We start from the raw sequence: 15,080 nt of genomic DNA, 5'->3' as shown, positions 1-15,080 counted from the left end.
GCTTCTCATAATGCAATTCCTTTAACTTGTTTTAAAGATTTGATGTAAACAAAAGTTGTTATCATTAAACTGCACACAATATATAAACCACTTTTGGGGGGCTTAACTTCTAAGTTAGCAGAATTCAGCAATATTTGGAAACCGGTTGGCAAAAAACTAAACCAACTGTTTTTTGTTTTGTTTTTTTCTTCAAACACAAACAGTACAACACTTTTATAGGCACTGGACACTTTTGGTAATTTCTTAAAATAACTGTTAGCATAAAAACTTACTTGTTATTGATCAAGGGAGAGCTGTTGATAGTATACAAATATTGACTGCCTTGAGTGCTATGGTTAAAACTATGACTCCCGTGGTGATCCCCGGAGCGTTCTATTTTCCCGAGGCGAAGCCGAGGGAAAATAGAAAGCTCCGGGGATCACCGAGGGAGTCATAGTTTTTAACCATTGCACGAGTAAAAGCAGTCAATATTTGTTTTATAACACCCCAAACATTTCTAAATACTGTACTATTATTATTTATAACACCCCTTGCAAGTATTGTGCCTGCTCATTGGTTTAGAGCGCGTCACATGACATGTCTTAGTTTTGCTAGACGACGGCCGTGTGATAGAGCGTCGGTTTGCCATGCGCTAGTCCGAAGACTAGCACATGGCGCCGTGCGCTAGTCCGACAGACTAGCCCACGGCGTGCAGTACCCAGACGTCCGTTGCGTGTACGAGGATGATAAATTAATAGTCTGTAACCATTTCGGATTGTCCGACACTACATGCAACACAGTAGGTAAAAGTGTTTGCAATCTGTGTTCGCGTCGTCCGTGGACTGTAGCATTCAGGTCTGTAACTTAATAATAATAATACAGGTTTTAGAAATGTTTGGGGTGTTATAAAACAAATATTGACTGCTTTTACTCGTGCAATGGTTAAAAACTATGACTCCCTCGGTGATCCCCGGAGCGTTCTATTTTCCCTCGGCTTCGCCTCGGGAAAATAGAACGCTCCGTGGATCACCTCGGGAGTCATAGTTTTAACCATAGCACTCGAAGCAGTCAATATTTGTATATAAGTTACAGACCTGAATGCTACAATCCACGGACGACGCGAATACAGATTGCAAACACTTTTACTTACTGTGTTGCATGTAGTGTCGTGCAATCCCAAATGGTTACAGACTAATAATTTATCATCCTCGTACACGCAACGGACGTCTGGGTACTGCACGCCGTGTGCTAGTCTGTCGGACTAGCGCACGGTGCCGTGTGCTAGTCTTCGGACTAGCGCATGGCAAACCGACGCACTATCACACGGCCGTCGTCTAGCAAATCTAAGACATGTCATGTGACGCGCTCTAAACCAATGAGCAGGCAGAATACTTGCAAGGGGTGTTATAATATAAAATACTGTGAGAACCTGCTCCCTCTAAAGTAACTTAAAGTGATTTTCCACTATAAATTAGAACTTGATTTCAAGACCTCAGAATTAGATTTTGAGGTCTCAAAATCAAGCATCTGAAAGCACACAACATCGTGTGACAAGGGTGTTGTTTCTTCCATTATTATCTTTTAACTTCGATGACAAATTGAGTTCAAATGTTCACAGGTTTGTTATTTTGTGCATATGTGGAGATGCACCAAGTGAGAAGACTTGTCTTTCACAATTACCAAAGGTGTCCAGTGTCTTTAAACAAACTTTAAAAACAAGGTTTTAAATGTTTTCAATGTACATGTAGCACTCATTTCGAGTTCAATGTTCTGTCCAGTTCATTCAGTTAAAAACATAGTCTTTGTATTTCGGATGCATGCCACACTGTCTTTTGGGTCTGCAACTGTGTAGGAAAGAATATTTGTCCATGACAGCTAGGGTCGCGACAAACTCTGAGTCCGGGAAACCGAAATCCTTTCAGGGGCAGCACTCCCATGATCCTCTATGGATGGTTGAATGGCAGGGTCAGACTACAGGGCATATTCACGTCATTTGCAGTTTGCATTCAATTTCTGCACATGGCTAGTGTTTCACGAATACTCCTTTCACGTGGGTGACTATGACTTTCTCACCAGTTTTGACCACAATTGTGAAGGGTTCAGGGCTGTACGAAGTAGAAAACTTCATAGTGACTTGCGTTCTGACGAGCGTCCGTGTACAGGTTGGATTTGTCTTTGTTTTCAGCATGGCGGTCTCGAATTTCCAAGTCAGATGATTGTCTGCCTGAAACACTGGTAGTTATCCATGGATGCATTTTCCGATTTAAACAACTCGGCTGTCGTTTTCCTTGTAGTGCAATATTTTGTGACATAGTGTCTTAGTTCCTCTTGCCTGTTTTGACCTTGAGCCTGTGCGTTACGGATTTGATTAAAGATTGAGTCAGTCGTTTTGGCATCCACTTGGCTATTTGCTTGCTTGTACATAGCTGTAACCTTTACATGGTCTATACTGTTCTCCTCACAGAACTCTCCAAACTCATGTGGAACCTTTGCTATTAGCCACAACTTATAATCATGAATGCTTATGGTAAATATTCTTTGCCTACAATGTCAGCCCTGATCTTCTGCATTTGGCCATGTAAGTGACAAAGCTAAGTAAAGTGAAGTATGCATTCCAACAAGCCAAATCTTTGCTAGCATGGTGTAAGACACATCTATTTTAACACACTGATAATATTTTCATCTCTTTTGTTTGCATAAAGGTTAATGAGAAATGGTTAGAACCTCTTCTTGTGCGCATTCAGAGTGATAGACACAAGGTGGTGTGTCCCATCATTGATATAATAAACTCAGATACATTTACCTACCAAGCATCACCAATGGTTAAAGGGGGATTCAACTGGGGCTTGCATTTTAAATGGGAGAATCTTAATAGCAGTTTGTTGAAGGGCAAGGAAGATTACGTCAAGCCATTCAGGTAAGCTACCAACCAATCATGTATGTTTCAATGGTGTATTTATGGTCAATGTTTAATAAGAAAACCATACTTTTTTGTGGGCTTTTGGCATCAGCTGGCCGTTACACTTACAGTCACCTGGAAATATATTTTTTTTTCTTTCAAACATAAGAGTATATGGATACGAACAATAAAACAATTTTTTTAGTAATTGTTTGTCACGATTTATATGTTTAAAAAATATATAAAGTTGTTTGGGGGGCTGACTCCGCCTACCCCTTTTGTGACGTCAATCGAGGCAGACTTTGCCTGCAATGCGTATAGTAAACACGTGCAAAGTACATGTATGTCCAAGTCGTGAGTTGGTTCATTTCAAAAAGTGTTTTTCTGCATTCAGCAGCAATACACCTGGTCGGCATTGCCGAAAAAAAACAAAAAATTTTTGAAACGTGCAAACTCACGACTTGGTCCGTACATGTACTTTGCAATCGTGTTTACTCTACGCATTACAGGCAAAGTCTGCCTCGATTGACGTCACGAACAGCGCCCTCTCGGGTCGGGGTCTACTCTTAAATTTGTAAATAACATAAGAACTGATTGTTTAAAACCTTAGTTAACCGTTTATTCACATTCCACTCATCAAAACACATATATTAGTGACAAAAGCTTTGTTTTGAAAAATACCACTTCCAGGTGACTTTAATGTTTTCATCAGGATTTGTTGTTTATTTTTTATTATTAGGGGTTTTAGCCTTATAGCCAAAACACCTTTTGTCCAAATGTTACTGAGGGGTTTTGGCCATTTGCCAGTAGTCCACCTTTCTTTTCATTAAGAGATTTTTATTGTTTGATTTTATAATTACTTTAGAGAGTCTCTGCTCTCTACTGGTCAAAAACGTTTGAGGCATTAACATATGGCATGTTTGGCTTGTGCGTACCATTACAACACAAGGGTTTTTCTCATGGCCCTCAAGTATTTATACCTCTGTAAAAATCAAACAATTTTGATCTCATGCTGTGTTTCATGGCCATACACGTACATGTATATGGCTCGTTGTGGGTGGCTGCCAAGACCCCCCTTCTATGCCTGCAGCTCAAACACATAGTCGCGTCTTCCACAATTCAGATTCTATGCTGTTAAGGTTGATAAGCCTCCCAAATTATTGTGATTATTTATAAAGACCGACTCAGTGAGCTAACAAATACATGGCCCCTATAAACCAGAATAATATTGTGTAAGCACTGTGCTTGGTGTGCGGGAATTATTAGGTCAAATTCATGTAAAATAGATGTTTAATTTGCATCAGGGATAAAAAATATTCATTTTGGGTTTTACTCATACACCGATGTGTTTGTTGCATGTGGAACGCTTCAAGGCCTTGTGTGGTCTTTCATATGTTTGTTGCGTGTTGGAACGTTTGGCCCTGTGTGCTCCTTCATATGTTTGTTGCGTGTTGGAACGTTTGGCCCTGTGTGCTCCTTCATATGTTTGTTGCGTGTTGGAACGTTTGGCCCTGTGTGCTCGTTCATATGTTTGTTGCGTGTTGGAACGTTTGCCCCTGTGTGGTCCTTCATATGTTTGTTGCGTGTTGGAACGTTTGGCCCTGTGTGGTCCTTCATATGTTTGTTGCAGGTTGGAACGTTTGCTCCTGTGTGCTCCTTCATATGTTTGTTGCGTGTTGGAACGTTTGGCCCTGTGTGCTCCTTCATATGTTTGTTGCGTGTTGGAACGTTTGCCCCTGTGTGGTCCTTCATATGTTTGTTGCGTGTTGGAACGTTTGGCCCTGTGTGGTCCTTCATATGTTTGTTGCAGGTTGGAACGTTTGGCCCTGTGTGGTCCTTCATATGTTTGTTGCAGGTTGGAACGTTTGCCCCTGTGTGCTCCTTCATATGTTTGTTGCAGGTTGGAACGTTTGCCCCTGTGTGCTCCTTCATATGTTTGTTGCGCGTTGGAACGTTTGGCCCTGTGTGGTCCTTCATATGTTTGTTGCGCGTTGGAACGTTTGGCCCTGTGTGCTCCTTCATATGTTTGTTGCAGGTTGGAACGTTTGGCCCTGTGTGCTCCTTCACATGTTTGTTGCAGGTTGGAACGTTTGCCCCTGTGTGCTCCTTCATATGTTTGTTGCAGGTTGGAACGTTTGGCCCTGAGTGCTCCTTCATATGTTTGTTGCAGGTTGGAACGTTTGGCCCTGTGTGCTCCTTCACATGTTTGTTGCAGGTTGGAACGTTTGCCCCTGTGTGCTCCTTCATATGTTTGTTGCAGGTTGGAACAATCGCCCCTATGTGGTCATGCATTTATATGTTTGTTGCATGTTGGAACGTGTCAAGGCCCTGTGTGGTCTTTCGTTTGTTTTCAGGTTGGAACGTTTGCCCCTGTGTGGTCCTGCATATATGTTTGTTGCGTGTTGGAACGTTTGGCCCTGTGTGCTGCTTCATATGTTTGTTGCGTGTTGGAACGTTTGGCCCTGTGTGGTCCTGCATATATGTTTGTTGCGTGTTGGAACGTTTGCTCCTGTGTGCTCCTTCATATGTTTGTTGCGTGTTGGAACGTTTGGCCCTGTGTGGTCCTTCATATGTTTGTTGCGTGTTGGAACGTTTGCCCCTGTGTGGTCCTTCATATGTTTGTTGATTGTTGGAACGTTTCAAGGCCCTGTGTGCTCCTTCATATGTTTGTTGCAGGTTGGAATGTTTGCCGCTGTGTGCTCCTTCATATGTTTGTTGCAGGTTGGAATGTTTGCCGCTGTGTGCTCCTTCATATGTTTGTTGCAGGTTGGAATGTTTGGCCCTGTGTGCTCCTTCATATGTTTGTTGCAGGTTGGAATGTTTGCCGCTGTGTGCTCCTTCATATGTTTGTTGCAGGTTGGAACGTTTGGCCCTGTGTGCTCCTTCATATGTTTGTTGCGTGTTGGAACATTTGTCCCTGTGTGCTCCTTCATATGTTTGTTGCGCGTTGGAACGTTTGGCCCTGTGTGCTCCTTCATATGTTTGTTGCAGGTTGGAACGTTTGGCCCTGTGTGCTCCTTCATATGTTTGTTGCGTGTTGGAACGTTTGCTTCTGTGTGCTCCTTCATATGTTTGTTGCGTGTTGGAACGTTTGCCCCTGTGTGGTCCTTCATATGTTTGTTGATTGTTGGAACGTTTCAAGGCCCTGTGTGCTCCTTCATATGTTTGTTGCAGGTTGGAATGTTTGCCGCTGTGTGGTCCTTCATATGTTTGTTGCGTGTTGGAACGTTTGTCCCTGTGTGCTCCTTCATATGTTTGTTGCGCGTTGGAACGTTTGGCCCTGTGTGCTCCTTCATATGTTTGTTGCAGGTTGGAATGTTTGCCCCTGTGTGCTCCTTCATATGTTTGTTGCGCGTTGGAACGTTTGGCCCTGTGTGCTCCTTCATATGTTTGTTGCGTGTTGGAACATTTGTCCCTGAGTGCTCCTTCATATGTTTGTTGCGCGTTGGAACGTTTGGCCCTGTGTGCTCCTTCATATGTTTGTTGCGCGTTGGAACGTTTGGCCCTGTGTGCTCCTTCATATGTTTGTTGCGTGTTGGAACGTTTGGCCCTGTGTGCTCCTTCATATGTTTATTGCGTGTTGGAACGTTTGGCCCTGTGTGCTCCTTCATATGTTTGTTGCGTGTTGGAACATTTCAAGGCCCTGTGTGCTAAGCTTGGGCGATATTGCTTTATTTTCCCACGATACATTGTCAAAAAAGTATCCCGATATTCGATTATATCGCGATTTATCTTTTGGACTAATTATAACATCTTACGATGCCTAATTTCATTATTAAATCAGCATGATTTACAAATCGGGGTATGGCTCTGTGGGGTGTACTGTCTACCCATGGTGTTGCACATGGGCCTGTCAGTTACACCATAGAGTTTTATTACACACACATAAAGTGTCTTTTAAAGTGTCTACTGCACATGACTGTTCTTACATGTGTGCATATTTAGCTAGATCCCGCCCGTTTCATTCTAGCTATTACCAATAAGCATCTATAGTGCACATGGGGTGACCTCTCATTCATAAACGGTTGTGGATGGGTTGTGGTTTGTGTAATATGATCCCATTGTGGTCTGCAGTTCGCGGCAAGGCGGCGCACAAGGCTCCCGTAAATGACACATTGTGTTACTTCTGCAGTGTCTGTGGGAGACCACCTGGCACTAGAGTCTTTTGATGGTTTTTTTTCAGAGAAACCCTGGTATTTCCGGATCAATTGTGGAATCTTGCGGTTGTTTCTGGGACTTTATATTTTTTTAAACAGCCCTTCGTGGTTGCAAGAGTCTCAATTAGGGAAGACATCAAGATACTTCATCAAAACAACGATTTGCCAATAATTCGATTAACAAGAAATCAATACGATATGATATCGTCTTAGAAATGGTATCGCGATTTTCGATTATATCGAGATATCGCCCAAACTTACTGTGTGCTCCTTCATATGTTTGTTGCGCGTTGGAACGTTTGTCCCTGTGTGGTCCTTCATATGTTTGTTGCAGGTTGGAACGTTTGTCCCTGTGTGGTCCTTCATACATGTATGTTTGTTGCAGGTTGGAACGTTTGTCCCTGTGTGCTCCTTCATATGTTTGTTGCAGGTTGGAATGTTTGCCCCTGTGTGGTCCTTCATATGTTTGTTGTGTGTTGGAACATTTGGCCCTGTGTGCTCCTTCATATGTTTGTTGCGCGTGGGAACATTTGCCCCTGTGTGCTCCTTCATATGTTTGTTGCAGGTTGGAACGTTTGCCCCTGTGTGCTCCTTCATATGTTTGTTGCGCGTTGGAACGTTATGCCCTGTGTGCTCCTTCATATGTTTGTTGCAGGTTGGAATGTTTGCCCCTGTGTGCTCCTTCATATGTTTGTTGCGCGTTGGAACGTTTGGCCCTGTGTGCTCCTTCATATGTTTGTTGCGTGTTCGAACATTTGCCCCTGTGTGCTCCTTCATATGTGTGTTGCGCGTTGGAACGTTTGGCCCTGAGTGCTCCTTCATATGTTTGTTGCGTGATGGAACATTTGCCCCCGGTGCTCCTTCATATGTGTGTTGCACTTTGGAAAGTTTGGCCCTGTGTGGTCCTTCATATGTTTGTTGCGTGTTGGAACATTTGCCCCTGTGTGCTCCTTCATATGTTTGTTGCGCGTTGGAACATTTGCCCCTGTGTGCTCCTTCATATGTTTGTTGCGCGTTGGAACGTTTGGCCCTGTGTGCTCCTTCATATGTTTGTTGCAGGTTGGAACGTTTGGCCCTGTGTGCTCCTTCACATGTTTGTTGCGTGTTGGAACATTTGCCCCTGTGTGCTCCTTCATATGTTTGTTGCGCGTTGGAACGTTTGGCCCTGTGTGCTCCTTCATATGTTTGTTGCGGGTTGGAACGTTTGCCCCTGTGTGCTCCTTCATATGTTTGTTGCAGGTTGGAACGTTTGGCCCTGTGTTCTCCTTCATATGTTTGTTGCGCGTTGGAACGTTTGCCCCTGTGTGGTCCTTCATATGTTTGTTGATTGTTGGAACGTTTCAAGGCCCTGTGTACTCCTTCATATGTTTGTTGCGTGTTGGAACATTTGGCCCTGTGTGCTCCTTCATATGTTTGTTGCGCGTTGGAACGTTTGCCCCTGTGTGGTCCTTCATATGTTTGTTGCAGGTTGGAACGTTTGCCCCTGTGTGGTCCTTCATATGTTTGTTGCAGGTTGGAACGTTTGGCCCTGTGTTCTCCTTCATATGTTTGTTGCGCGTTGGAACGTTTGCCCCTGTGTGGTCCTTCATATGTTTGTTGATTGTTGGAACGTTTCAAGGCCCTGTGTACTCCTTCATATGTTTGTTGCGTGTTGGAACATTTGGCCCTGTGTGCTCCTTTATATGTTTGTTGCGCGTTGGAACGTTTGCCCCTGTGTGCTCCTTCATATGTTTGTTGCGGGTTGGAACGTTTGCCCCTGTGTGCTCCTTCATATGTTTGTTGCAGGTTGGAACGTTTGGCCCTGTGTTCTCCTTCATATGTTTGTTGCGCGTTGGAACGTTTGCCCCTGTGTGGTCCTTCATATGTTTGTTGATTGTTGGAACGTTTCAAGGCCCTGTGTACTCCTTCATATGTTTGTTGCGTGTTGGAACATTTGGCCCTGTGTGCTCCTTCATATGTTTGTTGCGCGTTGGAACGTTAGCCCCTGTGTGGTCCTTCATATGTTTGTTGCAGGTTGGAACGTTTGCCCCTGTGTGGTCCTTCATATGTTTGTTGCGCGTTGGAACGTTTGGCCCTGTGTGCTCCTTCATATGTTTGTTGCGCGTTGGAACGTTTGGCCCTGTGTGCTCCTTCATATGTTTGTTGCGTGTTGGAACATTTGGCAGCAACAATCCTAGTCCCTAAAACCCTTAAACAGCCAATAAAGGATGATCTCAAATATATAGATCTTACAGTTTTCCAACATCTGCAGTCCATCCAGGATACATAAAAAATATAACGAGTCTCTAACCTCATGTTTAACATGGTAAAAATGGGTTTTTCTCCAGAACGCTCTAAGCCAAACTTCTAAAAAACGTGGGGTCAAACAAACCCGCGCGACAAAGGAATCGTGACGTCAGTGGCGGCTATTTGGTGTGGAAATGCCAAAGCTGGAGAACTGTGTTCAAAACCAATAGGGGAAATTGTTCACTGGCGTCAAGGGTCATTATAATAGATAAGCCGTTTTTGACTCTCGGCTGAAAAAGCCGCGCGGCCGGGTGCATTTTTGACTTGAGTTATTTATTACTAAATACAAATTTTGAAAGTAAAATGTTATTAACCGGTATCTGCGATGTCTATTTGGCCATAAAAAGGTAATAGTTGACATATTGAGATCATCCTTTATTGGCTCTTTAAAGTAATGTTTTAGTGGGCTGGTTTTAATTACCCTCTTGATTGTATAATTGTACGATAGTTTTTTTATTGTCTGTACTTTTGTGACTGTTTGTAATGAGTGTTTTTTTACTGGAAAAATACTGTTCATGCTTACATGATGACTAAATCTAATCAAATCTAACTTGAATTGTGTGCAGCTCACCTACAATGGCAGGAGGGTTGTTCGCCATAGATCGTTTGTACTTCCATCAACTTGGGGCATATGATGAAGGAATGGATGTATGGGGTGGAGAAAATCTAGAAATATCCTTTAGGGTAAGAGAATTACCTAATTTTCTATTCAGTGTGAAATACATATTAAATAAAAAATATGTTTGACATATAGTATTAAAAAGATTGCTTGAATTTTTAATTTTGTGAAGCATTATTTCCGTCCTTGAGTTTGGAGTAAACACAACCGATGACTAACCAGTAGTGCTGCCAGGTTTTTTTTACATATAAAGAATGAATGGAATCACAGACAAAGTATTGTAAATAATTGGACTGGAATTTTAATTTGAAGAAAAACCCATGTAAACAAATCAGTAAACTTACATGTGCTTAAAAAAAGGGAACTTTCTAAAGTCTTTTATAACTACATTTTTATCTTTACCAGAAAAAAAAGTGAATAATGATCAGGCAATGAGGGTCAGTCCCAATTAATAATTAGGATTGTAAGAATGAAGAGTTGTCAATTGATACATAACAACAATGGTTGTGCACTGTCATGACTGTGGTAGATTACTGAGGTATCAGCTATTCAGAAACTGTTGATAAATTTATACATCTATAAAGATTATTTACTTGTTTTTCTTTATGTTCTACAGATCTGGCAGTGTGGAGGTTCGCTAGAGATTGTGCCATGTTCAAGAGTTGGTCATGTTTTTAGAAAACGGCGTCCTTATGGTTCTCCGTCAGGCAAAGATACTACATTACGTAATGCACTAAGAGTAGCACATGTCTGGATGGATGAATATAAGGTATTTTTTCATGGTTTTGTAACTTGCATTTTATACTGTTCTTTCATAATGGAACATGACTCAAAAAAATGAATTTGTTTACAGTGCAAAAGTTGAAAAACAAAACAAGGATAGGCCAATGTAAGAGAAAACAAATTATTATTGAAAATGTTAAGTTGAACAACCAGACTCTGAAATCAAGTATTATTTATAAAACATGTATGCCATATTCATAAACAGCAAATCTATTTGATGTAATTCCTTAATTTGATATGTATATGTGTTTTCTACACAGGAGTACTTTTTTCAGACAAATAAAGCAGCACGTGACAAGGAATATGGGGATGTGTCTGACAGGGTCTCTTTGAGAAAGAAATTAGAGTGTAAATCTTTCAAGTGGTATTTAGAGAATGTTTATCCAGAGTTACGATTGCCTAACGACACCAGCAGTCTAGGAGTTAATAGTGCTTGGCGTACACACAAGAGACCACCACTGGCAATACGCAAAGGACTGGTAGGTTGAAATATCTGTAGTACAGTGTACTATATGTACCCAGGAGACAAGTGATTGTGACAAATTGTTCTTTAAACTCGTTATTCTGCTTCCATAATCAATTGTTTGTTATATTAATTTTGGTTTTACCCATATACACCGATGTGTGTAGCACTGTATACTCAACACTGTTTGAAGTGTTGTTTGAATCTTTGCTAACAAGGGAGAACTTTAATTTGTTGCTTTTACCCTGACTGTCACAGGAAAAAATTGTAAGTCAAAACTCCTGGTTCATCCAAATACATCGTCCATCATTTGAATGTTTATGAGTGCAATTGTGCGAATATGTTCATGAGTTGAAAGATGGATTAAATGGAACATTCCATCTTTCAACGAATGAACATATTTGCACCATAGCACGAATGAAAAACATTCATTATTTGTTTTATATAACATCCAAGTAGATCTTTGTCATTTTAATTGGAAGATACAACTTTCAAAACAAACAAAGCTAGGCCTACAATTTATAGTTGTGAAATTACACTCGTTTCTTTTGGGTCGGCCTATTTGACAATGTGCGTTCTGTACAGCTATTTTGAGACACGCAGAAGCCGAATGCTAGTAATGTGCCTTGCAGTAACACTGCTGCGTTACCAAAGACATGCGCACACGCGGTGATGTTTTTACTCAGCGTGCAATAGTACGCTGTGTGACGCAGCGTGCAACAGTACTTTTATTTGCCAAAACGTGACGGGCAATCCTCCAATCAAATGGCAAGGATCTGCCTGGGTGTTAAATAAATACCATTATCTTATTATACGCATGATAAATGTTGAGGTAGGATTTCCTGCTTTCTAACTGGGGTAAAGTTTCTTTGGGGAGTTGGGTCTTTATTTGTTCATTCTCATAATGTTTTCTTTGGATGGATTGCAGATTCACCATATCTCAACAGCATTGTGTATGGTAGCTCAAACCTCAGCCATGCAGAAAGGAAGTAAGCTCGTATTGCAAAAATGTAACAGAAGAGATAAAAACCAGGTAAGTCTATTAGTGAATTAAAACTATTGAGTTTTCCTGTTTGGATAGATGTGACAAAAACCTGGATTAAAAAAGTGACACAAGTTGAACACCACTCAATCGTATTACTGAATGTATGGTAAACTAGTTGCTTGCTGGAAGAGTGAAATTATTTCTTAACTTCTTCTTTTTAAAATGAAATACACCATACTCTGAGAAAAGTTGATACACAAGTTTGTTTGACTATATATGTGTCTATTAAAGAATACGTCATGGAAAAATAGCTAAATTAGCAATCAGTTCAACTGCGATTAATACAGTACATCTGCTATTATGCTAATTATGGGAAAGAAACTGACAAAATTTTACAAGAACTGTGTAAGAATGTGATATTTTGGTTTACTGATGTGTAAATTTGAAGTTTTTTCAAAATTGCCTCGGTGCACGGTGCAACTTTTTATGATTGCCATTGAAATTTCCAAAATAACCTTGGTGCCCTGAATTTAAAATAAGTTGAAGCGAACTGCCTCATTTTAGCTGAAGTATCAGGGCTGTACATAAATAATGTACATTTACTACTTTCTGGTGATTGAGTGATTGTTTGTGCTAAATTTTACCCTAAAAAATGGATTCATCAAAGATGGACCTACATGTACCTCAAATTATCCACAGAGACTACAAAGAAATGAAACTACAAAAAAAACAATTCTCAGAGAGTTTGGTTATGGACTGGTCTCATGTGGGGGGGGGGGGGGTCCTTTTGGTTGATAAGTATTTTGCACAGCTGCAGGTAACTCTATTTCCTGGCTGTGGCTGCTGAATGCACCGCAGCACCTTGTAAACCCTTATAAGGTGCTTTATAAGTGGGAATTCATCACTTCATGAACCTATCTTCCTGTATAAATGTATATAAGCGTCTTGAGTACCTTGTTTGGTAGACCTGTTCGTTATAACACTTTGATATTATTACTGAAAAGCAACCTCAAGCATTTCATGTCTCTTACACTGCAAGAAAAACAAGACAACAAAGACTTACAGTCAATTCATTATGAGTTGGGAGAACTAAAAAATTTCAATATAAAACTTAACAAATGTTTAAAAAAGTAGAAGCAATTCCTTTCATTATGATAAGTGTTCTTAAAGGCAGTGGACGCTATTAGTAATTACTCAAAATAATTATTAGCACAAAACCTTACTTGGTAACGAGTAGTGGGAGCTGTTGATAGTATACAAATATTGACTGCTTCGAGTGCTATGGTTAAAACTATGACTCCCGAGGTGATCCCCGGAGCGTTCTATTTTCCCAAGGCGAAGCTACGGGGATCACCGAGGGAGTCATCGTTTTAACCATTGCACGAGTAAAAGCAGTCAATATTTGTTTTATAACACCCCAAACATTTCTAAATACTGTACTATTATTATTAAGTTACAGACCTGAATGCTACAATCCACGGACGACGCGAATACAGACAGAAAAAACTTTTACTGTGCTGCATGTAGTGTCGTGCAATCCGAAATGGTTACAGACTATTAATTTATCATCCTCGTACACGCAAGGGACGTCTGGGTAATGCACGCCGTGTGCTAGTCTTCGGACTAGCGCACGGCAAACAGACGCACTATCACACGGCCGTCGTCTAGCAAAACTAAGACATGTCATGTGACGCGCTCTAAACCAATGAGCGGGGAGAATACTTGTAAGGGGTGTTATAATACAAAGGATTGTGAGAAACGGTTCCCTCTGAAGTGACGTAGTTTTTGAGAAATAAATAATTTTCCATGAATTTGGTTTCATAACCTCAGAATTAGATTTTGAGGTCTCGAAATCAAGCATCTGGAGCACACAACTTCGTGTGACAAGGGTGTTTTTTCTTTCATTGTTCTCTTGCAACTTCAACGATTAAATGAGTTCAAATTTTAACAGGTTTGTTATTGTATGCCTATTGTGAGACGACTGGTCTTTTACAATTACCAATAGTGTACAGTGTCTTTAATCATCAAAGTGACCCCTGTATTTGTTGATGTGCAAGCAGGAAATGGGATATGGCAAGCCTGACTTAGTTATCATGTTGCGTCTGGATGCGATAATTACCCGAGCAGGAGGCGAGGGTAATTATTGCATCCAGACTACAACTGGTTTTAAACAGAAGGTTTAATATCGGCCAAGCACATTTTTATTCCCATTCATAAATACCTTTTCGGTTAAAAAAAACATCAAAACTTTTCGGTCCAAAAGTAAAACAAAAAATCAAAATTTTTATTATTTGTTCAATGATTTCTTTCAACACAACACCCCTCCAGCTATGAATGGTAAGGCCCTCAGGTAAACAACTCCTTATAAGGAGATTTCCGAGCACGTCGCGCGTAACGCGTGATGTGGCACTACTGCTCCAGCCGTTGCTCTCGACCAATAGGAATTTATAAACTGTCTCGCGTGTAAGCTTGGGCGATATCACAATTTTATTGAATATCGCGATACTAATTTGGAAACGATTTTGATATCGGAACGATTTGGTTTTAATCGAAATATCGATATATCGCGATATATCGCGATATCGATTAAGTATCGCAATATCGCGATGTATTTCCTAGCTGAGACATCTTGTACCCCATAGATTTGGAGTAAAACCAGAAGAATAGGTCATAAGAACACCTCTCTTATGCCATGATTGTCTCTTCTACAACTTTCACTGGGAGTTTGAAGACTGATGATGTCAAATTTAATTAATCGCGATTATATCGAATATCGCGATATATTGTCGGCGGTATATCGTGAGTAAAATAAATGGATATCGCCCAAGCTTACTCGCGTGTCACGCCCATGTTTAAACACTTCTGGCTGTGGTTATATCATCCGTTTTAACACCCCAACGTGATGTCCT

General features: G+C 40.9%; 1 protein-coding gene across 1 annotated transcript in view; it reads left to right on the top strand.

Annotated features, from left to right (window-relative positions):
• LOC139948982 (polypeptide N-acetylgalactosaminyltransferase 11-like) overlaps positions 1-15,080 on the top strand; it is a 33,547-nt gene that overhangs the window by 10,370 nt on the left and 8,097 nt on the right. The window contains exons 5-9 of the mRNA XM_071947367.1: positions 2,682-2,896; positions 9,888-10,005; positions 10,557-10,709; positions 10,984-11,202; positions 12,115-12,219. Coding sequence (XP_071803468.1) covers positions 2,682-2,896; positions 9,888-10,005; positions 10,557-10,709; positions 10,984-11,202; positions 12,115-12,219 — 810 coding nt within the window. The remainder of the gene's footprint in view (positions 1-2,681; positions 2,897-9,887; positions 10,006-10,556; positions 10,710-10,983; positions 11,203-12,114; positions 12,220-15,080) is intronic.

This window comes from Asterias amurensis, chromosome 16, assembly GCF_032118995.1.
Source record: "Asterias amurensis chromosome 16, ASM3211899v1".
In the NCBI taxonomy this organism is placed as follows: domain Eukaryota; kingdom Metazoa; phylum Echinodermata; class Asteroidea; order Forcipulatida; family Asteriidae; genus Asterias; species Asterias amurensis.
The sequence above is the reverse complement of the archived record's forward strand: the minus strand, read 5'-3'. Positions and strand labels throughout refer to the sequence as shown.